We start from the raw sequence: 26781 nt of genomic DNA on the forward strand, positions 1-26781 counted from the left end.
TAAAATCTGTTTAAATTCTCAGTCACATCCTACTTATCATTAATTTAGTTTATTTATATATCAAACATAAGTAATATCTGACTATAATTTACACAGCTGTGATTAAAAACACACAGGAAAAAAGCATCAAAACATTAAACCCAAATCTCACAATTTTATGCTGTACTGAAATCTTAAAGAATATGAAACAAAAAACAAAGTGCTTGAAAGCAGAATAATTAGGTAACTAGTTCTGATAACTTGTAACTAATAATAATAATAACTGGTAACTAATTAATAATTACTGGTAACTAATAAGATAATAACTAATAGATAAACAAAATGATTGGTTTTACAAAAATACTGTGATCTACATTCATGTGACAGAGGTCATGTTAAAGGTGAGTTGTTGATTTCAGAATGCACTTTTATTCTCTTTCCCAAATTTTTCTCAAGCTAGTCAAGGTACATTTAAGATAACAAATAAATATCGTGGCAACATATGAGCCTTTACAGGCTCGGAAAGCAAAGTGAACTCTTTAAGATGCCACCAAGATGTTAAGAGAACTGGAAAACGTGACCTGTGAAGAAGGGCTGAATGAACTGCTTTTTCAGCCTAGGAAAGACCGGACTGAGGGAGGATCTCATCCCAGACCTCAGTTCTTTAAAATAGATACAAAATATAAAATAAAATAAAATAAAATAAAATAAAATAAAATAAAATAAAATAAAATAAAATAAAATAAAATAAAATAAAATAAAATAAAATAAAATAAAATAAAATAAAATAAAATAAAATAAAATAAAATAAAATAAAAACTTTGCATCTCCAGGGACGCAAAGACAGAAAGAGCTAAGAGGCAGAAATTTCTTAGGGAAATGCTGTCTGTCTATAAGAAAACATTATCCACCATGTGAACAAGTAAACACTGGAATAGGTTGCCCCAGACATGTGGTGAGATCTCTGTCACTGAAAATATCCAAGATTCAGCTTGATGCAGTCCTGAGTAACTCATCTATGGGCCTGCCCTGAACTGAACTACACCTTAGTTGTCCAAACTCTTGGCTTGCCTGGGCCGCACTGGATTGCCTTGGGATTGCCTTGGGCTACATGTAAAACACACAACATATTTAATGTATATAAGTAACAAAACCTTCTATTAAAAAAAATGTTTTGTATCATAGAATCATAACAAGCTTTGTGAAAATCTACACCTGAAGTTAAGTAAGGTAAGAATTTTAAGATAATCCATTAGTTGTTTTCTGTTTGAGCTGAAAGATATTTCTATAAAAGATCTGAGATATGAAGGCTAATTTTATTTTCTTCCCTTTTCTTTGGTGCAGTGGGGAACTTCATATACTTAAATGCTGCCATGACAGTCAGAAAATCATTACTTTGAAGGAAATGGGTACGAGGTTAACAAAATAGTAATACTGGCAGAATATTTGACCTTGTTTTTGTGAAACTAATGCATCAATATATGGTTCGATTGAAGTGGTTGCAGTTCCCAGTGACTTTTCCAGATGCTCCTCAGGGATTTTTAATCTAATTTTGCTCCTCCTGTGCTTCAGCTTTGAAAATAGTTCTTAACAAATGTACATACTGACAAAAAAACAATGATGTGAATCAAGCATGACTGTGAACTGAGGAATATTTTAGTTTGCTAAGACAGGACAGGACTTATATAAGTCTAGCAGAGAGACATCACCAAATTTCTTATTGAGTTGAATGTATAATTGCAACTCTTTACATTCCATCTAAAAATCTGCGTGCTACACTGCATATGTTTCGTTTATTAGTATACTCCTATTATACTGCATTCTTAAATCTTGTCAATCAGTCATTTTTTGGCAAGTTTACATTACCAGACCTTTCATGAATATAAAGACAGGCTTACCATGAGAATTTTTAAATATATATTAATTATAACATTTTGAAATATGTACTTTTTTTTTTTTTCCTAGTCTTTTATCTGTGCTTTAGACTTTATCATAAAACATCTAACTTATTACGCTAATTTCACTTGTGGCTACTAAGTACATGATTTAGAGAATTTACAACTTCTGAGAAAAAAGGAATATTGTAGGTATAATGCGTGTCCTCTGTAAACTCACCTTTAGCAGCATGCTTGGATTAGTGAAATGGCACATTATTTGTTTAGAGCAGACACATCCAACTCACGGACTGCAGGCTGCAGGCAACCTGGCTTGGGCCTAACTGTGCCCTGCCTCCTACCCTATGCCATCATAATGGTATATGTTCCCCATTGGGCCTTACTGTGCCCCACCTCCTACCCTATGCTATCATAATGGTTATATGTTCCCCACCAAGTGATTCATCCTGATCCTGGGTATGCACCCACTGCTCAGCAACAACCAAATGCTGGTGTCCTATTAATGCTGCCTAGGCTGAAACCAGAGCAGCAAGGGTAGTGGGCAGTGCAGTGCTGACTCAATGCAAATCATTCTAAGCTAGCTAAACACAGTCCTGAGAACAGAGAAAAATAAGCAGCTGTGCTTTGTGTTTTAATAAAGGAATCTGAGAAAGGGTTGCCAAAAGAAATAATCATTCTGTTGGTATTTTTTACACTCTATTTTCAGTCAACAAAATGTACTCAACCACAAATTTTCAAATGGAATGTACAGAGTCGCAATCAGATACTCAGCTAAAAAACTTAGTCATGTCTCCATAACAGAATTTTGTCTATCTTACTAGAGAGAAATATCCCTCACTTCACAATCCGGCTCACTCATGTAATTGCTTTTTGGCAATGCATACACTTGTGAACAACTGTTTTCAAGGATGAAGCATCAGAGGAGTAAAATTTCATCAAAAATTTCTGACAAACACCCTGAGAACTCACTAAGAATGGTAGTCTCTTCCACTGAATGACACTGATGCATGAATTTTACAAAAACAGCATCAAACATCCTGCTGTTTTTATGGGTATGTTGCTTTCCTTTTATTATCTTTTAATAAAAATATGTTAAAAATTAAAATAAGCTTAGTTACTTCTCTTAGTTACTTGTATACATGCTCTTTTTCATCACTGGTGGAACTTCATAGCTAATTGTGGTGAATATGCTGAAGAAAAAAAAAAAAAGTGTTTTGTAGCTGAGAATTTGCGCTATCAAACAGTGTTATGGGGATCTTTGTATCTACTGTAGTTTCCATAGTAATAAACAGGAGGCATTACTTTCGGAGCAGTCATCATATATACAGCCCAAGACAATACCTCCTCACTGAATGCAGCTCAGGCAAGAGTAAAGGTTGGCCTCTCACCGTTTAACCATCATTACTTGTACATTGCCCCCTAGTGGTTTTACTGTGTGTGGTGGGTGCAAGAGGCACAGTTAACACTGCTCTCTGCCTTACCTTCCCCAACTTTCTGCTGTTGCCTTTGCAATTCATGCTTGAGTGGCATTAGGAAACCCTAGGTAAGCCAATGAGTCAGCCTTGCCTGCTTCTTTTTCCTCCTCCCTGAAAAGACTTAGAGGGAAGAAAATGAAATGTGGAAATACTGACTGTTCAGTAACAAGACAAGAAGGAGTTTGCCTTTGCTCTGTTCTGGACAACCTTGAACTCATGGACTAGGGAAGAGTTACAGCTGCTCAGAAATTGATTTGATACAGAAATGTTGGTCTTGGTTTCAAATCTGTTCCCTACAGCGATCAGTGCCTTTGGGGTTTTTTGTTTGTTTGCTTGCTTGCTTTTTCACCTTTCTCTAGTGTCCTCCTCCCTTTAAATGTTTAAAGTATTTCCTCATGATACACTAAGTAAATGCTGACGGTTGCCAACGCTTGCCTAACTACCATTGTACAGCTTTCCAAACACTTAGGTGACTTAAGCACAGAATGACTCAGATACTTCAATAATATAGACTGGTCTGCATTGTTCATTCTTCAAAGCTGTGAACTGATTATTTAAACATAGCTAAGGCCAAATCAAGTTCATCACTCAGCATTTGTGTTAGAAGAGGTTTAAATCATGTGGCTTAAGTAATAAGAGCTTGAAATTAAAGCAATTTTTGTGTAAAATTCAAGACACTGCTGCAAATCACAGCTCTGATCTGCTGCAGTTTTTAATTTTAATACAAATTGAGCTTCTTTGTTGCATGAGGCTTTTATATGCCATATAATGCCCTGGTTAAAACTGAAAAAAATATCTACAGAACAGAGGCAAACCCTGGAGGCTTTCACCTTAAGATACTGTGCTAGTTTACCTTTTAAATCTGAATTACAACTGCTGAAAATAACAAAAGCAAGAACAAGGTTTAATACAGGACAGACTGCCCTGAGTAGCAAAGTTCTCTGAGCCTGTAATAAGAATTTGCAGTCTCCTCCACTGGGTGGCAACCTAGGATGCAGCAACTGCATCTCCTGATACAACAGCTTTCTCCTGAGGATCACCAAAAGGAAAAATCAGTCACTGTTAACATTAACCTAACCTATTTGCTTCTCTCAGTGTTCAATTGGCAGTGCAATTGGCAGTGCAATGAATACGTGGAAAAAATGAAACTTTGAAAAGCAGCAAACGATTGTGGCCTAATCAGACTGGGTATGGATCTAATGAGTATTAGCAAAGCTCTTAAAACAAACAAACAAACAAACAAACAATTTTTTTTAACAGTTTTTCTTTTTTTCTATTCAGTTTGTCTTTTAACATGGCCATTTAATACAGGCTATACTCACATTACAAGTATTTGAAACCAATGTTGATTTCTAGCTTTCTCACACATAACATGCGTATCATTCCATAAATCATTAGAAGGAATATTTTTAGTAGTCACTTGAATTTATATCAGGAAAATATAAAATTCAATGACAGGAGTAAAAAAGCCCACTAATTCCTATGTTTGTTTCTGATTTGTTTAAAATGCTTTTTGCCTCACAGAATTCCATAGAACAAGGACTCCATTCTAGAATAGTTGTAAACCAACTCATTTTATTTTCTAAACTTATTTTTGGCAACCAAAAACAAAATCAGGCAAAATAAAAAGGCAAAGCCCACTCTGTCATCATTACATGATTAACATAATTCTAAAGAATTAACAATTAATACATGGACTGCAAAGAGGAAAAGAGTAAAGTGAAAGGCAAAGGAAATAAAATAATATGGAATGTATTGAGAACAACTGGATGACCAAAAAATATGAGGTACCAAAAGAACAAAAAATGGAAGAAATCACCTTAGAAAGAGGGGGAAAAATCACATCGACTTTATTTCCAGTAGAAAAATGACAGGAAATTATGTAACAATTTGAGCTCTTTGTACTGTATGAAAATAAGAAAAAAAAAAATCATATTTGCATTACTGTTGAGAAGCCCCTACGAATTCATAATATTTCAGCTATAATCTTTACCTCTCAACTCCTAGTTTTGATTGATCATTGAAAAGCAGATCTCTGTGGATCCACCATACACAGACCTTGATGGATACGAACATACAAGTGAGAGTGATCATTATATTATAACTGTTTTTACCCATTTGATTGTTCATCAATACCTCTTTTTTTGAGTAAGATGAAAATGATTCAGAAATATCCACTCACAGACAAGAAGTTAAAATAATTCTTTCAGAAATGTCACCACTCAGGAAGCTCAAATCTAGTAACAGCAACCACTCTCTAGGGTCAGCCAGCAGAAATTCAGAAGAAAACATCAATACTTTCTCCCTCCTCTTCCTTGTGTACAGCCTCCTAGTTTCTGGCAATTTATAGAAGACAGAATTACATCCTATATGTTATATCCTATACCATACTGATAAAGTTAGTATCAATTGTCCTTGACAAATTCTTACATTTAGTTGTCTAACCTTTCTTTGAACTCAGGTATATTTTCTGCTTCCACAATGTCTTGTGTATAACTATAGGCTTTGTAAAAAGGTATCTTCACTTGTTAGTCAGCTGAACAGAGGGAAATTTTGTTCACTCAGAACAACACTAACTAACTTCCTTGCATTCAAGATCTATTTCCTGTCTCTGGAAAGAGGGAAAAAGGCAATATTAATCCCAAGCAGTTTAAAATTTGATTTAATTCTTACAGAAAACTGCCCATCTGAACAAGTGTAGGATCTTTTTACATATGGACTCTCTTCATGTATTCCACTCCAATTTGTGTACACAGCTGAAACGAGTCTTTCCTGTCATGAGCACCTGTTTGGCTCATTATATGTGCTGCATCTATCACCCTGAACTGTTCCAATAGCAGTGTTGAAGCATCTGCCACTTAAGCTTTCTCTACAGTGGAGTTAAGATCCTAGAGGAATCTGAAAAAAGGATGCAGGGAAAAGTAATTGACTGAGCCTCGCTGATGTTAAGAAAAATTTTAGCTTCAGTGATCATCTTCTGCAGGTGGTGCACAGTGTTACACCTGTAACTTACAGCTCCCTGAGGCATAGAGTAGAAGCAACTCAGATCTGTAGTCTCTTTCTGAGAGCCATGACATGCATTAGGAATTCTTTCCATTTACTATGTTAGGGTGCAAGTTTTTTTCCCTCTGACTTGCATGTTCTTGAGGGCAAGATTCAGACTACATAAGCTTTGCAGCTCTTCTATGCTGCTCATCTTGACTCATTCCCAGTTGTTACAGAGGGTAAAAACAGCTGGTCCACCAACACTATTTAGGACATGGCACTCTTCACTAACTATACAGCCTCAGTAAGTTCAGATATAACACCAAAATTTTGCACATCTAAAAGATGTCAGTAGAATTTCATCCCCCAAATGAAGTCTTTCTTTTATACTCAAATATGGAATTTTAAAGATACAAAACCAAAAGAATCAACACTATTGACTGATTTTTTGTTTTTTACTCTCAAATATATTTGTTTACTAAGCAATTAGAAGTAGAGAAGGGATGGCACAGTGTAGCTATCAATTCCTGAATTGGCTTGAAGAATTTCCTTTGAAAAACCAGTTCTCTAGATATAAAAATACAGATTTGAAATTAAATGGTTACTGCCAAGATCTCTGTAAGTATAGTCTGTGCTGTCAAAAGGCCAAAGGGCAGCACTCCAGAGTGAGGTTTCATTGGTTTGAATGATAGTCATATATCTCCTGCACTAGATATGAATGCAGTCAAGAATCACTTGCCTTGATCTTGGAACTGCTATTCAGGAAACTGAGGAAAGTAAAGTGATAATCTGAAAACACAAAAGATCTGTTTAAAACAAACAAACAAACAAACAAATAAACAAAACTATAATGGTTTATTAAGCCTTTGTCCACTACCTGATATCTAGAATTCTATTACTATTCAGTACTGCTCTTCCATTTGGTGTTGCTGCATGTTAACCAGCCACACCAATAATAGTTTTGAATGGAACATTATTTCAAACAGCTTCTCTGCAAGGATTTTAGAATGAACTAATAATATATTATCCTAATCTAGGTAGAATATAATATGCTGATTTGATGTCCAAACTGAAAGCAACCATCCTAAGTATCTGCCGTGCTATCTGTGTAGCTTCTTGAAGTATTTCATTAAACAAACAAACAAATAAAAATATGCAGTTTTATTAGACTGTAATCTAGGATAGGCTTATTACTTCCTCTGTTATTGCTGACTTTATGTGTAATTCAGAGAAGGTTTTTAAAGACATCAGGATATTAAAGCGAGACATATTAAAAGGAGACTTACAAGAAACATACTAGTGTATGAGAACATAAGCTTACCTCAGATGTTGCTGTCATTGTAATTGGAAAAAAAGGACAAAAACATCAGTTTTCATAACACTACATAAGATCTGGATATTTAAAATAGAGAAAATATAGAATTTTTCTGTTTTTTCCACAACCATCCTAATTCTTTCCAAATATATTCCTATTTTTATTTAACCCTCATAATATTTTTATTTAACCCTCAGATAAGATTGCATACCTTATTCTATAGTGTGTTCTGTCTTTGATCAAAGTTTCTATGAAAATGCAAGCAGGTTACTTGGTCCTGCAGAATCCCACAGTTATCCTGCAGTTATCTTCATACATCAATTTGACCAAAAGACCAGCACTACCAAAAACTGATCAGCACTGCTGCTTATTACTTTAGAAATGGATAATTTAAAAAAATGTATTATTATTATTTGTGAAATTTTTGCTTATGCAAAATGGTTTAGGACCAATCTCCATGTTTAACACATAGTGTTCAGCATGTTTTGTTTTTCCTCTCAATATAGATACTTTGTAGTAGTTAAGTATATCTGATTTTCTAGATATTTTAGACTTACATAATGTAAATTCTATCACTACTTCTAGACATCTACATTAATGATCTTTAGAGCAAATTGAGAGAAACATGACCTTCTAGGAAACTCTATGCAACTACTTAAAGACTAAATGAACTGTATCCTGCAAGGGCCCATTTATCTCTTTACCGAAAAAAGGTCAAAAAGCCAATTCAGATATGCATTTCTTCACAAATACCTAAAGTAGGAGAGATAAAGAATATGGCAAGTATCAACAGTGGAAGTTCTTATATATGTACAAGACATTAATGTTGCCAAAATATGTGTTTAAAAATTAGCAAGACAGGGACTTCATCCACAAATTCCATTGCTATATATGTAGGATAAGAAGCAGTATTACACACTAAAATGCTACAGTGCATACAGGAAGCACATATGAAGAATCTGTACAGTCTCCAGTCCAAGTTTAATTGCTTCTTTCACCTGCACTTCACAATATCTTCCTATATGGCATCCTGTTGAACTACTTTCACATTTAGACACTTTCTTGACTAGGTTACTTACTAAGCCTGCAGTATGGCATATGTAAGTGCATTTGTGTCTCTTTTTCACAAATCATAGAATGGCTTAGGTTGGAAGGAACCTTAAAGATCATCTAGTTTCAGCATCTCTATTGTGGACACAATTGCCAATGACTAGATCAGACTTCCCATCCAACCTGATCTTGAACACCTCAAAGGATGGGGCATGCACAACTCCAGGCAGATAGTTCTAGTGTCTCACAGCACTCTGAGTAAAAAATTTCTTCCTGATATCTAACCTAAATCTCCCTTCTTTTAGTTTAAAACCATTTTCATATCACTTGTCACATCACTATCAGACCATGTAAAACATCAGTCTCTTTCCTGCTTATAAGCTCTCTTCGAGTACTGGAAGGCCAAAATGAGGTCTTCCTGGAGCCTTCTCTTCTGCAGGCTGAAAAAGTGCAGCTCTCTGAGCCTATCTTAATAGGAGAGATGGACCAGATCTCTGATAATTGTTGTGGCCCTCCTTTGGACCCACATAAACCACTTCACATCTTTCCTGTGCTGGGGACCCCAGGCCTGAATGCAGCATTACAGATACTCTAGAAGGGCCCTCATGGCAGCCTAGTAAAGAGGGACAATCACTTCCCTTGCCTTGTTGTCTAATCCTCTTTTGATGAAGCCCAGGACACATTTGGCATTCCAGGCTGCAAGCACACACTGCTGGCTAATGTCCAGCTTGCCATCCACCAGTAACCTGAAGTTCTCCATAAGGCTACTCTCAATGAGTTCTCCACCTAGGCTGTACACGTACCTGGGACTGCCACAACTCAAGTGAAACACCTAGCATTTGACCATGTTGAATCTCAGTATGTTCACATGAGCCCACTTTTCAAGCCTGTTCAGGTCCCATCCTTTCCTTCTATTGTGTCAACTGCAACAATTGGCTTGGTGACATCAGGAAACTTGCTGAGGGTACACTTGATCCCACTATCTTATGTCAGTGATAAAGCTGTTGATGAGCACTGGTCCCAACACTAACCCCTGGGAGACACCACTTATCACCAGCCTGCACCCAGACACAGAGCTGTTGATCACAACCCTCTGTTTGTGACCACACAACCAATTCCTTATCCTCTGAATACAGATTTCAAATACATATCACTCACTCCAACTTAAAGATAAGAATGTGGTGCAGGACCGTAGCAAAGGCCTTGCACAAATCCAGGCAGATAACATCAGTTGTCCTTCCTTTGTCCATCGATGCTGTTATTCCAACATAGAAGGAAATCAGACTGGTCAGGCATGATTTGCACTTATTGAAGCCATGCTAGCTGTCTTGGATCACCTCCTCATCTAATGTGGCATAAATTTCCAGGAGGATCTGTTTCAAGATGTTCCAAAGCACAGAGGTGAGTGTCACCAGCCTGTGATTCCCCAGGTCTTCCTTCCTCCCTTCCTTCTTTAAAGATGGAAGTGACATTTCCCCTTTTCCAGTCACCAGGGTCTTTGTCCTGACTTTTCAATGTGGAGAGTGACTTGGCAACCTCATTAGCTGGTTTCTTCAGAAACCATAGATGTGTATCATCTGACTCCACAGACTGGTACTCATTCAGTGTTGTATGTGGTCTCAAACTTGCAGTTTGCTTACAGTGGAAGGGATTTTGTTTCTCCAATGCTTGTATAGTCATTCAGGGACCCAAGAGACATGAGAAGCCTGATGGCCTGTGAAGACTAAGGCAAAGAACTCACTGAGTACCTTAGCCTTCTCCACGTCTTTGAATCCATTTTTTCCTTCTCTATCATACAAGGTACACACTCTTTTGCTCATCTCTGCTGACCAATGTGCCTGTAGAATCCCTTCTTGTTATTTTTCACATCTCTAGCCAAGTTCAGTTCTATCTGCATCTTGGTTTTCCTGATCCCATCTCTGCATATCTGGATGGCATTTCCATATTCTTCCCGTGACACCCATTCATTATTTTTATCTTCAGTCTTTTTCTTAGAGAACTATTACTGATTTGTGCTTGTCTGCATGGGTAAACTCAAAACATCACTTACAACATATTAAAGATGCAAATGCAAACGGACCAGCAAAGCATCATTAAATTTCTGAGATACCACACTTTCATAATTAAAATTCTTTCTGAATCAAAGAGTCCTCAATTTGGTTTGTTATTCAAATAACTGAGTAAAAAATGAGCTAACAACACTGATTTCTGAATTCACAAGCATCATTAATTTCCCTGAGTGTCAACATGTAGTCAAGTGCTAAAAAATACTTAGACCCTGAGAATACATTGTAGAATAGCTACTGCTAGAATAGAACGGTCTCTATAACAAATGTATGCCAATTTGTGCCTCCCATCATATAATCCTAAAGGAGTATAAGAAGAAGAGCTGCAAAGGGAGATAAGAAATTGTAACTTTTATTAAAGAGAACAGAAAATGCAGTACTTTTGAAGTAGATGCTCACAGACACAGTTGTGAATGGCAGATTAGTTTTACTTCATTAAGAGGGAAACACTGATTCTATTAACTGAAAAAGCAGCAAGAAGAATTTGATACAGTTGGAAAGGACAATGCCCATTCCTATTAAAAAAAAAAAAAAAAAGGAAAAAAAAAAAGATCTGACATTCTTTGAAATGCATTAATAAAATTATATGAATACGTATTAATTATCAACTGTATTACAAAATGCCATTAATTAAATGAGACCATATGCATAATAATTTACCAAATATCCACTAACATAGGACTACAAAGCAAAATAGCTCTTTATACATAGACAATAATTTACTGCAAACTACCACAATTAGACACATTAAAAAAAAATTAAAACAAACAAACAAAAAAACAAACAAACGGTGGTTTTCTCATAAGACCAGCCTCCTAATCAGTTCCTAGGTCTCTAGAATTAAATCTGCTCAAAAATAACAAAAGTAACTAAGCCTCCTATAAAGACGTAAAATCAAGCAAGCAAACAAACAAACAAACAAAAAAACAAGCCAACCAGCAGAATCTTTTCACTAGTATAGATCTGGTTGTTGCAGGATGCTCATTGAAAATCTCACCTACAGATCTGTCAAAAGCCTTTAGCTGACACAACTTATCATTGCTAAGATGGGAAGGAAAATCTGTAAAATGCTGCAGTGGTGAACACTTGTGCAGCCATCAGTACTTCAAGGTTTCCTACCTGGACTGTTATGCCTGCATTTTGATACATTGCCACTGTGAACACTGCAGTGAAAGAGAATCCCTGAGGTTTTTCACAACTCAAATATTATTTATATAACACAGTGAGTGCTGTTGTATTAAACTACCGTGGTTGGGGTGATAAATAATTTGCTTTTAGAAATATGAAGTACTTCAGAACATCACTGCATGGAAGGGGTCTCATTGTGAAATCTCACTAAACATATTATTCGAAAAATATCTTGTATTTCAAACTTGAATTTATTTTATAAAAGCTTTAGTCAGGCACTAATACAAAAATCTTCTGTCTAGTATAATCTGAAATGATTCATGGTTATTTATTTTATGCTTGGCTTATTTTTGAAGAATGTAGCAAATTCTTTTCCTGAGTAAAAATGTCAAGCCATACTATACAGAAAGTGATCAATTTTTTGTCTCCACCGTTGTATGTCATGAACTATGAAAAAGTGGCCCTGAACTCCCCGGAAAAAACCCCTACCAGGCAACAGATCTCTAATTCTGGAGTATATATAGTGTGTACATATATATATATATATAGTTATTTTTTGAGGCTGTGTAAAATGAATATCTAACACTCCAGAATGAAGTTATTATGATGACAGAATTCAAATATTTCTATAAGTTTGGTCAATGTTCTTTCTCTCCTACGACAAACACTACAGAAAACTATATTTTTGTTCAAGAAGACAGAAGGAAAAACAGATCATTTATTTAGAGGTAATCAAATGAAATATGCTGAAAACTGATATTACAGTTATTAAAGCAGGAATATTTTTATGTGTATATTTCATGACAAAATAGAGAACAAAATCCACAAATAATTTAAGCAAAGGAATTATATGCCATTTAATTTTTTCCCTTAAGAACAGATTTGGATCTCCTAAAAGCAAGTGACAGAGGGATCAGAGTTACAAATATTAAATATATTATGTAGTTTTTATACAATCTATCATCAAATCAGTATTATTTTTTCTTCTACTATTTGTCTTCCTCTGAAATAGCTTAGAATCCCACTTTAAATCCCAAATTCATTAAGCTAAGCAAGAACAGTATTCAAGATTTCTCACAACATAAGACAACAAAACGTTATACCGGAAAACTAGTAAAGAGACAAATACCATTATTTTATTATTGGATTACATGTTGCTGACAGAAACAGAAATGCCTTTTGTTTTATACATTGATGGTGATAAAGATTCTCATGAGACCCACTCATTCTTCTTGTAATCAAGATAGGACATTAATGATGTTTCTTTTGGGGTTGGTGGTGGTAAAAATAATGGTGCTGATGATAAAACTATTGGTGTTGCTGATTAGACATAAAATATATCCTGACACCAGCACTTTTTCAAATGCAAATTTATAAATTGTAATGAAAGAATTCTCCTGAATTCAGGGAAAAGTATATAACAATTCTGGTTAGTTTGTCTTGTCTTTGCTAGTTGTTAGGAAGTGCATGTTTATAGTTGCCTTTCTTTGGGCATCTCTTACTGATCCTTGTTGGCAACAGCATATTAGGAAAAGCAGTAGAAGCCACAATGGGCTATTCTGATATTTCAAGTTGATCAGCCAAATGTTTTGCATAGGTGGCAAGTGGTGCCTTCAATAGTAATTTTAGTTCTGCCTTGTTATAAAGTAAGAACTATCTAAAAATAAATAAATAAATAGTAATAAAACAAACAAATTTATTTATATAACCATTTATCTGGTTTTGTTGGCTGAGAAATGATGCAGGATTGTACTTTTATTTCAGAATACTTAAGAATAGTAGGAGAAAAATCTTTTCCCCAGCCTAGAAGCTATGCCAAAGCTAAACATTTATTTGATGATAGATGCTTATTATAATCACTTTCTAACAGCTTGCTCAGCAATTAAAATCAATCGTGCTGTTTGATTCCTCTTAATTTGGATACTTTTGATATGTATTTTGTATGAAATTCTTCCTCCCAAACTTGATTAGCTGTTTTTAATAATCTCCATTACTTTTGAATCCTTCAACACATGTAATTTTACTATTTCCTTCTCTCACATCTATTATAGTTTCAGTAGAATCACAGGTCTTGAGATGTAAAATACACATACAGCTCTCCCCGGTGGATGTTTAATTCACATTCCAGTTATGTGCTCCAGACAATCAAAGCTGTATAAATGTCAGTTAAATCTATCTCCTCCTCTTTCCTCCCCATTTGCACAATTCCTGTTAGCTGTATAAATAAGTAACTACTGAAATTCTGAACTTCTTAATGCAATTATCTTCAGATGCTTTGGTATGCATAACTTACCAATTGTAATTTCTCTTTTTCCACTGAATCTCATGAAACCTATAACACTAAAGTCTGTGTATATCATCACAGGATTCAGTTATGCCTATAAAATAGACATTTTCATAACCAGCCATTGTAGTCACACAGCTGTCTAAAACAGTGGAAAGGCTGAAAGTGGAAAGAATCTATTTGAAGTATCATCCCTCATTCTGCAGTGAAATGGACCTTGTGAGAATAGTCTTGCTCCTGAAAGATTTGTCAACTACAAATCTTGCCTGACGTTTACAGATTCTTAGTTTTGATAAAAATGTGACCCTATATCTGTATGCTATAGGCTAGACTCAGAACAAGTACTATTTTCAGAATCAAGGACAACACAGTCATGACATTATGGATATTAAAAACCACACACACACACACACATTAAAAAAAAAAAAGAAAAAAAGAAAAAAGCAAAAAGGAATTATCAGAAGCATATGAAATGTAAACTGCTAGGCAAGCAATAATAACCTCTTTTCTATTTCTCTGACATTTTCCCATCCATACTTGATAATCACTAGGTGATATGAAATATGGTGAAAGCTATAAGATTTGCTTGAAATGCAATATTACAGCTGTTAAAATCCTAACTTACTTCCTTTATAAAAATGCAACGAAAAGGAGAAAGAAGAGCAACAAAGACTTTTTAAAATCACATCTATCTTATGTTTCCAGTGATTTTTGCTGCTTCAAAATAGAATCACAGACACAGCACACAGCAAGCATTTAGCAATCTCTTCAGGCGCTGCTACACTTGCATTAGCATTATGTAGCCTATGGCATTGCTTTCTCGTGTCAGATCCAAAACTTCAGTCAATAACTGCTATGGTATGCAATTTTGAAATAGAAGGTTAAAACAGGGATGAATAATGTTGAAACAAACAAAATTCCTTTACATTTAATTAATTTGTACACTGTAGATTTTTCCATCCTCTCCCTCAGTGGCTAGGAACATTGCATGGACAAATTCAGCAATACCTTTACTTATTACTCTACTAGTTAGGAGGGAGAGGTTAAAAACAGGAAAAAAAGCAAGTTTACAGATTCAGGTTTTCTTCAATATTTACAGAGGAAAGCAGCCATGCCTGCTCAGGTCATTATTGCTTCTAAAATGTCACAGTATCCTGGGATCATGACAACAGAAGTTGAACAACAAAGGATTTAGATATTACTAGAATCAGAATCAGAAGGCTGAAGGAGATCTTAGGAGGCTATCCAATTCACCTTTGTATCTCCATGGAAAAAATAAATAAATAAATAATGGCTTTAGCTGACTTATTAGACATTACTTTTTTACATTATTACTTTTTCTGCCTGAACTTAAACAAGAAGGCAAATGCCAGGCCTCTTAACTGCCTACTTTTGTCCCTCATTGTCCTCATCACTAGAAGATTAATATTTAATCTAACTACATTTTAAAAGTTTGCTACATATTCTAGCCATTATCTGTTTCTCTGGATATTTTCCTCCCTCTTAGCAACAAATCTAGATCTTTCACTCCTTTAACTCTTTTTTTTTTTTTCTTTTTTTTTTCCTGGTAAGCTGAGTTTTCTAGATTGTTCTCATAATGCTTTTGGGAGTATTCTTCAAGTATGCCATAATATTCCTGAAAATCATATACCTGGGCTTGTGCTGAGTTTCATCAAGATTGTCTTGGAAGACTTGCCCCAGTTTTTGTGTTGTATTTTGTGCATGTATTCATTTAAGCTCTTCTAAATTGATGTGTCTGCGCACTGATTAGTTCAAGTTCCCATTGCCTGATATCTTCATTTCCCTTCAAAATGTCCATGAACATCACCACTTTCAATGCAATTCACATCCCATCAAATCTCTTCACTATTTGATTGATTCATTAATCTATTTCAACCATCATTTTTCAGTACAGTTGTGGGGCAGAATCACCAAATTACAGAATTGTAGGGGTTGGAAGGGACCTCTAGAGATCATAGAGTCCAACCCCCCTGCCAAAGCAGGTTCTCTACACCATGGGCAGAAGCCTTTCTTGCTCAAACATATTCCCCTTGTGAATTTATTTGAGTCTGTTGAGCATATTTCTGAGACTGACTTTCATTAAGTCCCATCACTAAACTGTGCCCCTTGGTGCCATGTTCATACATCTTTTAAATACTTCTACTGATGGGGACCTCTTATGTCTTATTTTTCAGTCCTTTCACCAGCAATATCCTTTCTGTAGTGAGAAGCCTAAAACTGAACACAATATTCAAGGTGCTGCAAACTATACACACATCCAAGCCATGAGCATCTAGAAAAATACTGTGAAAAATGGTGTCAAAAGCTTTACCAAAATCCACATAGACAACATTTACAGCCTTTCCCTTATCTTCTAAGCAGGTCATCTTGCCATAGGAGATGAGGTCATAGAAGGAGACCACATCAGCCAGGCAGGACCTGCCTCTCAAAACCCAAGTTAAAGCAGCAGTCTGTCACTTTTCTGCTTTTCTGCTTAGTACCAGCTCTCTCATACTTTATTAACTCACCTTACAGCCTATGGCCACCTTCTTTGATAATACCCACACTTAGTATTAGCAGATCTGTATAAAACATAATTGCAACTAACCTCTTAATATTGAGAACTCTATCATCTGCTGAAAGAAATACTTATTTTCTTGATGAAAGTAATGAAGCATAGATACTGTGAAAGTCCATCTGACATCCACAAATGTTAGCATTCTATAAGTTGTGAAACATTCTGATTTCAAACACAGTCAGCCAAGTGCAGAATAGTTTATTTTTTCTCTTTTTTTTTTTTTTTTTTTTTTTTTTGCCATTGCTACTGAATAATGCCTCTCAAGCACGATTGTATGTAAAATAACAAGCGGTTCACCTTTAAAATATTTTATCTTATCTTAGTATTTGAACTTATAGTTCTCATCTGAGAAACCACATATATAAGGAGATTAGTTCATTCCTCAGTGCTAAAGAAAATTTTAAGCAAATATCTTCAGATCCTTACCACAAACTACATATTAAAAGAAGCACTGTATATAAATCACATACACTCAAAAAAAAAAAAAAGCTATTTTTTTTTTCCAATTATATTTTGCAAATGTGAGTCAGTCGTCTTCTTCTAACCACAGTATGGTTAAGCTCCATAAATGTGAAGGAGAAATGTCTGAGGAAAAAAAAACAGATTTTTTTTACTGTTCTCAGATGAAGCCTAAGAAACCCATTCTGACTTGTTTTTCAATCTGTTTTTGACACATACTCAGGGAAATGATGCACTTGATTCCACATGGAAGTTATTTTAGAGAAATGAAAAATGCAGGGTAGGAAAAAAAAAAATACAGAACAGAGTGAAAAAGGTACCTTTTTACAAGATCTTCTCCATTCCAACATGGGATACCATCCGCAGCTGCCAACTCATTACCACATAGCTGATCAGCCAGGCCACCATAAAAGGCTCTGTAGAGGCGAAGGTGGCTGATAAATTCTCTGTACAGAGGAATATGGAAGCAATTGATAGTGTCAATCAACAGTATTATACAATACTGCAGTCGTGCATTTCTACGAGAAGATACAGAATATGCTTTTTCTAAGTAGTCTCTTGGTTCCAATGATTTTTTTTTTAAATCAATTTGCCAATTTTCTGTTACCTAATTAGGATTCCCTCAGGTACATTTCAGTAGTTCACAGAGTTGATACTTTCATTTGTGAAAATTAAACAAAACAATTTGTTCATGCTTTGGAACAGGAATTATTTTCCTACACTCTGAAATTTTCTGGTATAGTTCTGATACAATCTGCAACGTTACACTTGTAGAAATGTAGGTTTCTCTTTTACTTTTATTTATTTATTTATTTATTAGGCATAACAAATTAAAAAATAGGTGTTTATTGTCACCTGTTTTTCAGCACTATCAATCTGTCCCCTGCACAGTTATACAAGTAATAGAAAGAGTACCAGTTAGAGTTATGGGGAATTCATGATTTAGGTAGAATGAGTTTAAGATGTAGACATTAAATATTTAGTAGATATTTAAATTACTGTCTGAAAAATGACATTAATTTTATCGCCCTATGCTGCTAAGTTATAAATTATGTATTGCTATTTTAAATAATTGCCAAGATGCCCAGAGCTGATAGTAAGTTTTTATACTGAAATCAAAAGAAATCAGTGGGTTTCTTTAGTTAGTATATTTGTAAATAAATTGTGATATTTATGTTTATAATTTCTTTGCTTATTTACTGAAAATCTCTTGCTGGGAGACTAATCCCTGCTGTGAAAAATTAAAATACTTATTTATTCAGGTTTAGAATTTCACAGTATATGAGTTATCTATGACTCTCAGGCACAAAGGAGAATTGTGCCAACAAATTCTGTACTCATTGCTCTATAAAACCAACAAGCTTCAGTTTATTTTACCTTATTGAATGGCATTTGGAGTTGTAAAAATAAATAAATAAAAAGTTCTAGACATTTCCAAATGTTTAGTTATTGTAGATCTAAAATGAAACAAGGAATTAAACTCTTAATTATTGTTTACTATAAACTAACACAGAAAAAACATGAGTATTCTATGCAGTCCATTATTAGAATACCAGAAGACTCTATACAAAGCATAGAGATTCATAATTTCTATAACTATTTAATGCAAGCTGATTGTATTAGTATATCTAAAACTGCAGTTCTGAAAATCTCAGAGTCATTTTTTAGTGCATATGTGCAATATATTTTAAATACATAAATATGATTCATCTGTGCTCTCCCAACCATGGATAGTTATAACCTGTACTTCTCTGTCCCCAAAGTTGCATTTTCAATTTTACATTGAGTAAGACTGCCTTTATGTGTTGGGCTTATGTTCTGGATGAAAATTAGTGATTAGAGTCTTCTCATAGAAACTAGCTGGAATTTCTTTTGTACAATCAATCCATCCAATTAACTCCATACAGAAATGGAAATAAATAGAGCTGCAATCATATCTTATGACAAACTGCATTCTAACAGAAAAGTCGGTTATTCAGTTTATTAGCAAACACAACCCGAGGCAAAGATGAAGTTAATGTATAAGTAATAACTGATTTCAACCCCTGTAGATGTCTGATCAAAGTAGCTAGAAGGGCAGATGGTCTGAATGTGAATTTTCACATCATCATCTTCTAGCTCAGACAGCATGTAACTACAGGCAGTTGAGCACAAATGTGCAATTACAGTCAGTGGAAGCTACTAATATTTCTCAGCAGTTTATTTGGAAATGGTTTTTTTTGGTGTTTTTTTTTTTTGTTGTTGTTGTTTTTTTCTTTTGTTTATAATTTCATCTGCTCGGGATGCTGAAGTTTAAACTGTCTGATAGTGAAAAGTTCAGACAGAGATAGTCCAACATATACTTCAAAATGTAAATTTTCATCTGAAGCTGAATATGGTATATGAATATGGTATATGAATATGGTATATGAATATGGCAGAGGTGGTAGCCGAGCCACTTTCCATCATCTATCAGCTCTCCTTGTTGACTAGTGAGGTCCCGAAAGACTGGAGGCTTGCCAACGTGACTCCCATTTACAAGAAAGGTTGTAAGGAGGATCCGGGGAACTACAGGCCTGTTAGCCTCACCTCGGTTCCAGGGAAGGTTATGGAACAGATAGTTTTGAGGGAGATCATGTGGCATGTGCGGGATGGTCCGGGGATCAGGCCTAGCCAGCATGGGTTCATGAAGGACAGGTCCTGTTTGACCAACCTGATCACGACTGACACGACTGGTCACGAGTGGTGTTCCCCAGGGATCGGTGCTGGGGCCTGTCCTCTTCAATATCTTTATTGATGACCTCGATGAGGGCATTGAGTGAGCCCTCAGTAAGTTTGCAGATGACACTAAATTAGCTGGGAGTGTGGATCTGCCTGGGGGTTGCGAGGCCCTACAGAGGGATCTAGACAGGCTGGAGAGCTGGGCTGAAGCCAATGGGATGAGGTTCAACAAGACCAAATGCCAAGTCCTGCACTTCGGCCACAGCAACCCCAGGCAGCGCTATAGACTTGGGGCAGAGTGGCTGGAGGACTGTGTGGAGGAAATGGACCTGGGGGTACTGATTGATGCACGGCTGAACATGAGCCGACAGTGTGTCCAGGTGGCCAAGAAGGCCAACAGCATCCTGGCTTGTATCAAGAATGGTGTGGTGAGCAGGACTAAGGAAGTCATCCTGCCCCTGTACTCGGCATTGGTGAGGCCTCACCGTGAGTAGTGTCCAGTTTTGGGCACCTCAGCACAAGAAAGATATGGAGACACTGGAGCAGGTCCAGAGAAGGGCAACGAGGCTTGTGAAGGGCTTGGAGAATCAGCCCTACGAGGAGAGGCTAAGGAAGCTGGAGCTGTTTAGTCTGGGGAAAAGGAGGCTGAGGGGAGACCTTATCGCCCTCTTCCAGTACCTGAAAGGTTCTTACAGTGAGAGTGGAGCAGGTCTCTTCTCACTAGTGACAAGTGACAGGACGAGGGGAAATGGCCTCAAGTTGCTCCAGGGCAAGTTTAGGTTGGATATTAGGAAGAACTTCTTTACAGAAAGGGTAGTTAGGTACTGGAATAGGCTTCCCAGGGAGGTGGTTGAATCGCCATCCCTGGATGTGTTTAAGAGCCTTTTGGATGTGGTACTCAGGGATATGATTTAGCGGAGGTTTTTTTAAAGATGGGGTACTGGTTAGGCTGCGGTTGGACTTGATGATCTTCAAGGTCTTTTCCAACCTGGGTAATTCTATGATTCTATGATTCTATGGAAAAATTAGGGAACCTGTAGGAGTCACACATTTAATTGAATCCTTTTGTTCATTTCCTTTTCTTATAATCATTGTCATAAATCAAATCTGCATCATTTGGGAGAAGCCTGTTCTTTCCTGCTAAACTTGTGAATGTGGCTGGGAGGTATACAGCAGGTAAAGTGGATGACTGGGACAACTTTGCTTCCTTAAAAGCAAGCTGTAAGCAATTGCTGAAGTTGCTCTTCTCCCCCAGGAGTTGTTACAGTTGCCATGGGAATATAAAGAAAAACATTAAGTGATTGTGACAAATAAGGAAGTAGATGATCCAGGAGGTAGCAAGCAAAAGTGAAATGAACTGTAAAGTTGCTAAACTGAAATCTGTACCAATCACAATCTCCTTCCCCCAGCCCCCCGCTTCATTGTTTTTTACTGTCCGCTCCTCTGATGTCCTATAAGTTCCCCCCTGAGGTCATCTCAGACATCACATTTTTACATCATGGAACAGTCCCAGATGAAGTCAGATATTAGAATGTGGAATAGATATTGACTGATGAAATTCTGCGCCAACCAAAACAAAATTATCTTTTGCATCTCTTTCCCTTCATTATTTCATGCCATTGCTTTGAATATAACCTATTCTGTTGTAAAATTAATGGCTTACTTTATTCTTTTTTTCTGGCTGTAAAACTAATGCCTTACTTTCTTCTGCTGGCAAGGGTTTCTTCAACGTCTCTTGAGAACATCTTCAGTCCTTGGTTATATTTGTTCTGATCAAAAGAGCAATGTGGAGACTGTGTAGGCTTCCTTACAGGTGGGCCACACACCTTGTTCACCTAAAAGGAAAACAGACATTAAGGAGTAAAGAGCATATGTAAGAAAAATATATATTTTGTTTCTCTTTATTCTGTTGAAGTCCATTTTAGCATGAAAATACATGGACACATCATGAAGATTAGCTAAGAAAAATATGATTAATTATCATACTTGTCAACACTGTGTCCACAGTGAAAGCAGAAAACGCACAATTGCATTTCATTTTGTATAAGAAAAATACAAATGAAATCACTCCTTTTGAAGGAATACAAGGTGTATAAGCAAGCTACATGTATTTTACTGATGGTGTTTTTTTTCCTTCCTGTCAAGAAACTGCTATGCAGACAGTAACAGTAACCTCAGAGATCATGACATGTAATGCAGCATATTTCTATTTTTCAGCAATAAACTCCAATCATATTTTCTAATATGCATTAAACTCTGTGATTTCTTTCAGGGTTGATGAATTGTTACAGCATGTTCAGCACAGTTACTCGGAGCATACACTGAACACTTAAGCATGACGGAAACTTGCATTACAACTTTGGAAGATGTAAATTTAATGATCCGAGATGCAAGTTTAATGATTCAGACCATAGATGCTGAAAATACTAACTGATTTTATACGTCTGGTTTTCTGATCTATATGTCAATACATATGAATTAATATGAGCTTTTTTTAAAAAATGTAATACTGAGCATTTTCTGCTATAGAGGATATCAATCCATGTTCACAGCTCATTATTCTTCCTAGTCACTAAAGAAAAGTAATTAATGCCATACATATTTATTAAACAAGACATACTTCATGCTGAGGATCATATCAGACAAGATATTAAGCAGACAAAACAGTACATATATTTTGTGCATGCTCTACTGAAAAACTAATACTGCATGTGATTTATTAAAACTTGTTTTCAATACATAGTCAACCTTGTTAAAATAAAAACAGAAGAATTCACAGAGAATTTAAAATAAAATGTCATTACATTCACCCTGACTGAAATGAACAAATAAAGAAAACCAGAAGTTTTTATGATCACAGTGCCTGTCAGTATGGACAATGCCCATTTTATATATTATATGCTTGCTTCAGAGTGTTTATAACTGTTCACGTGGATTGATAGTGATAGAACAAGGGGGAATGGCTTTAAACTAAGACAGGGGAGGTTTAGGTTATATATTAGGAGGAAGTTTTTCACTCAGAGGGTTGTGACACACTGAAACAGGTTGCCCAGAGAGGTTGTGGATGCCCCATCCCTAGAGGCATTCAAGGCCAGGCTGAGTGTAGCTCTGGGCAGCCTGGTCTGGTGGTTGACAACTCTTCCCATGGCAGGGGAGTTGAAACTAGATGATCTTTGAGATCATTTTCAACCCAGACCATTCTATGATTCTATGATTCATTCTCTTTGAGTCAATGCCTCAAGAAATGTTTTGTGCCATTTGGGAAATATTGCATTCACTTACACATTTACAAGTAAACCGTAGTTTCAAATATAAAATCTTTCTTAAATGTAATCTCAAACTTCATATTCATAAATACTGTCAAAATCTCAAAATCCAGTTGTTATCTGAAATGTCGTTTTAACAAATAGCCTTTTTTTTCTTTTTTTCTTTTTTTTCTTTTTTATTTTATTTTATTTTATTTTATTTTATTTATTTATTTTTCAAAAGACATCTGTGGAAAATTCTGAAAACAGCATTAGTTAAATTGAAAAAAGTGGTTATGCAGCACCACACACACCTCTGTCATTGCCATAAAGTACACATCATACTCATAATGCTAAGAGCTGTTCTGTTAATGGTAGCGATATCTCTCACAGCTGAAAGTTACCTCAGTAACCTTTAGCAAAGTCACTTACTTACTTCTTCAGACATAGTTTCTTCAGGATGAGCATGTATAAGCAGGTACTCTGATGATGCCAGTCTGTTATCATTCCCATATCTCTTATATCTAAAGCACTGGGAACACTGCCTGCCTGAGTAGCTGACTACTGTGGTGTCAATTACTTCTTGTTAAATGCATCATACAGTATCATTCACTAATCTGTTTCTTTTTTAGTGCTGACTGCTGGCTGTCATTATTATGCCATACTCAATACACTAACTGTACACGGGTGGCAAATGGGCTTTTGCTTTCCTTACTGCCACAGTGTCTTCAGTGAACTGCCGCTGTTCCCATGAAAAGGTCATACAGTATTATCTTGCCTTCAGGTGCCCACTGTGTCTGTGAGCCAAAAAATTTAAAACTGAAATGTCAGACTTTCATTTTCCAGTAGAAAGTTGATGATACATTAAAGTAAAATAAAATAAAATATAAAATAAAATTTAAAGTCTAATAACGTATAATAATGGTTATAACCTCTAATAAATGTCTACTTTTTTTTAAGATGCATTTTTCAAGTCTCTAGAATTAGTACATGGCACACGTATAATGTCACTTAGTTTATTTCCACTGTTTTCAGAAGAACTATAACATCCATTAGACACACCATTTCAGTCTTTGGGCTGCAAAGTTAACCTTTCAAGCATAAAAAATCATCCAAAATCATCCAGTGCTATTACTGCCATTCTTCAGAGACACAGACTGCATGGAACTTTGAGAGAAGGGGAGTGCGCTCACTACATGAACGATCATTTTGCAGCAATATTTGATCATAATGTATTCTTATCGTCTTCCACTTCCACTGAAACGTTTCCACAAAAGGAGCATTTCTTGACCTCAAATAAAAATAAAAAATAAAAATAAATAAATAAATAAATAAATAAATAAATGAAAGCTTGAAGTATAAACTGATTCTCAGAGGGAACTGAAAATACTCTGATGAAAGTAAGACTGAAAAAATGCCTCAAAATATTATTCAAAAGAGAATTACAAATCTAGAATTTCAAGAATTAAAAACTGCTGTAACATTTTAAAACAGACAAGCCCATTCAATTAGTTGATTTCTTTCCCCCCCCTTCTTTGGTCAAATGTTCTTAAAAAAAAACACTGAAAAATATATAAAGGCTTAAAAGGAAACCTCAGAAAATTATGAAACTCCTGATTTTCACAGTTCAGACAAACCTATTGTCATTATACTCAGCATGCTGTTATTATGCACAATTTGTATGCCACAGTATGATGACTGGGTTAATTAAAAGCTCTTGTAATAACCATGCAGTTAAATTGCAATTAGTGCCACCCATGAACTTTATGGCAGTTTGACTTTGTGTGGTGAGATTCAGTAGAACATCTCTGGCTACACATCATTGGGAAAACTCGAGTATCCTTTGCTTTTAAAGAGGACTGGACAATGATGTTCTCTACGTTCACATATTCAATAGGGCAAATCAGCCACATTCTTTGGGACTTTTCACCACTGCAATAATGGTTACTTCTGATTTCACCATTTATACGGAGGTGTTCAAGGCCAGGCTGGATGGGGCCCTGGGCAGCCTGGTCTAGTATTAAATGTGAAAGTTGGTGGCCCAGGTTGGTAGGGGGGTTGGAGATTCATGATCCTTAAGGTCCCTTCCAACCTGAGCCATTCTTTGATTCTGTGATTCTGAAATCTGATGATCACTCCTACATTTAATTTAAAGACTGAAATAAAAGTAACACCTCTTTAAAAAATTGATAATAGAACTGCTGTGGTATCTTAAAGACAAGGTGTGGAGTGAAACAATGTAATAAAACACAGTTGTGAGACCTTTCTGGAATATGCAAAATTAGCTGCAAACAGGAATTTGACTGACTGAGAGAAGACTGCTGAGTAAAAGCAATTACAAACAGTACTATGACATGGGTGCCATAAAGGTAGATTTGGACTTGAAAAGTATCATGACTGTCTACAAATCTGAAGGAAGATTAAGAAAAGAAGGTATAAACACAAACGCACGAGTATGTATGTATGTACATATGTTTGTGTGTGTGTTCAATTATGTATGCATATATACCCATGGGTGAATACATTCAAATATTCACAGAAATACCTTCTTCCATTGCATCCATATGCACAAGAAAAGATAATAATTATATAAAAAAGATGAACAGATCTAGCTGATCTAAATAACCTAGGATGCTAACACACATGAGCCTGGTATTCACTAGTGGCAGAGACACAGTACAGACATTACAGTATTGTAATGTAGTATAGTATTGGGACACATAGAGGTGCAACAGGTATACTAGATCAGGTACCATAACCAGTCTATCTCCCAGACTGCAGGAGATCACACCAGCTCCAGGCCAGCAGAAAAGTCTGGCAGTGACATGACGGAAACAAACTGAATGCACAGTGCTCTGGTGTACTTCACATCAGATAACACCAAGTCCCACTGATTAACTGTGCCATATCTTTAAACCATTCCACCGTGCCAGAAACAGGCCTCAGGAATCCTGAGATTTTCTGCTCCGGTTTTGGTCACAGGCTGTGGCAAAATACACTGAAAAGATGAGCATCTTCTAGTTGTGCAATGTGCCTGCAGTTTTCTTTCATTAGTTCTTATGTATGTACCTAGAGTGAGAAGGAAGAAAACACTTCTGGATACATACCCCCACAGCTTAGACTCAGCTTTAGCATGGAATCAGAATGAGGATTCTGTAAATTGCCCTTTAATTCACAATTTTTTCACTCCTATGCACTGTAAGCTTTTGATAAGTATATATCCAGGATTTCCTGTTAACAGGATGTGCCGCTCCCATTCACTAGACTAGGACACAGTCTCACAGACTGTAAGGTACTAGAGTGGCTGTAGTCCATGTACGAACATAAAACTGATTTTCTTTAATGCATATTTCAGTTACTGATCAGTCTGATGGTCTTCAGATCTAGCTATCACAAATTTGCCACCATCCCTTAAATTCCCTTGAACACTGGTAGAAAAATGAATGGAAGTCCAATGGCTTTAAACAACAGTTACAATAAGATGGCAGAACAACTGTTTGAAAATACGTTATAAAAAATAAAAATAAATTAAAAAATAATTTCAAGAAGTTATTAAGTAGGGTATACTTGGTTTCCTGGGAGTGAACAAGTGCATACGTTCTTTGAGAAGCAGACTCTTGAA

General features: G+C 35.9%; 1 protein-coding gene across 1 annotated transcript in view; it reads right to left on the reverse strand.

The window, feature by feature from the left end:
• GPC5 (glypican 5) overlaps nt 1–26781 on the reverse strand; it is a 532643-nt gene that overhangs the window by 426484 nt on the left and 79378 nt on the right. The window contains exons 4-5 of the mRNA XM_072355922.1: nt 21616–21749; nt 17535–17660 (exon numbers count right to left, since the gene is read on the reverse strand). Of these exons, the coding sequence (XP_072212023.1) occupies nt 17535–17660; nt 21616–21749 (260 nt within the window). The remainder of the gene's footprint in view (nt 1–17534; nt 17661–21615; nt 21750–26781) is intronic.

Source organism: Excalfactoria chinensis, chromosome 1 (assembly GCF_039878825.1).
Source record: "Excalfactoria chinensis isolate bCotChi1 chromosome 1, bCotChi1.hap2, whole genome shotgun sequence".
Lineage (NCBI taxonomy): Eukaryota > Metazoa > Chordata > Aves > Galliformes > Phasianidae > Excalfactoria > Excalfactoria chinensis.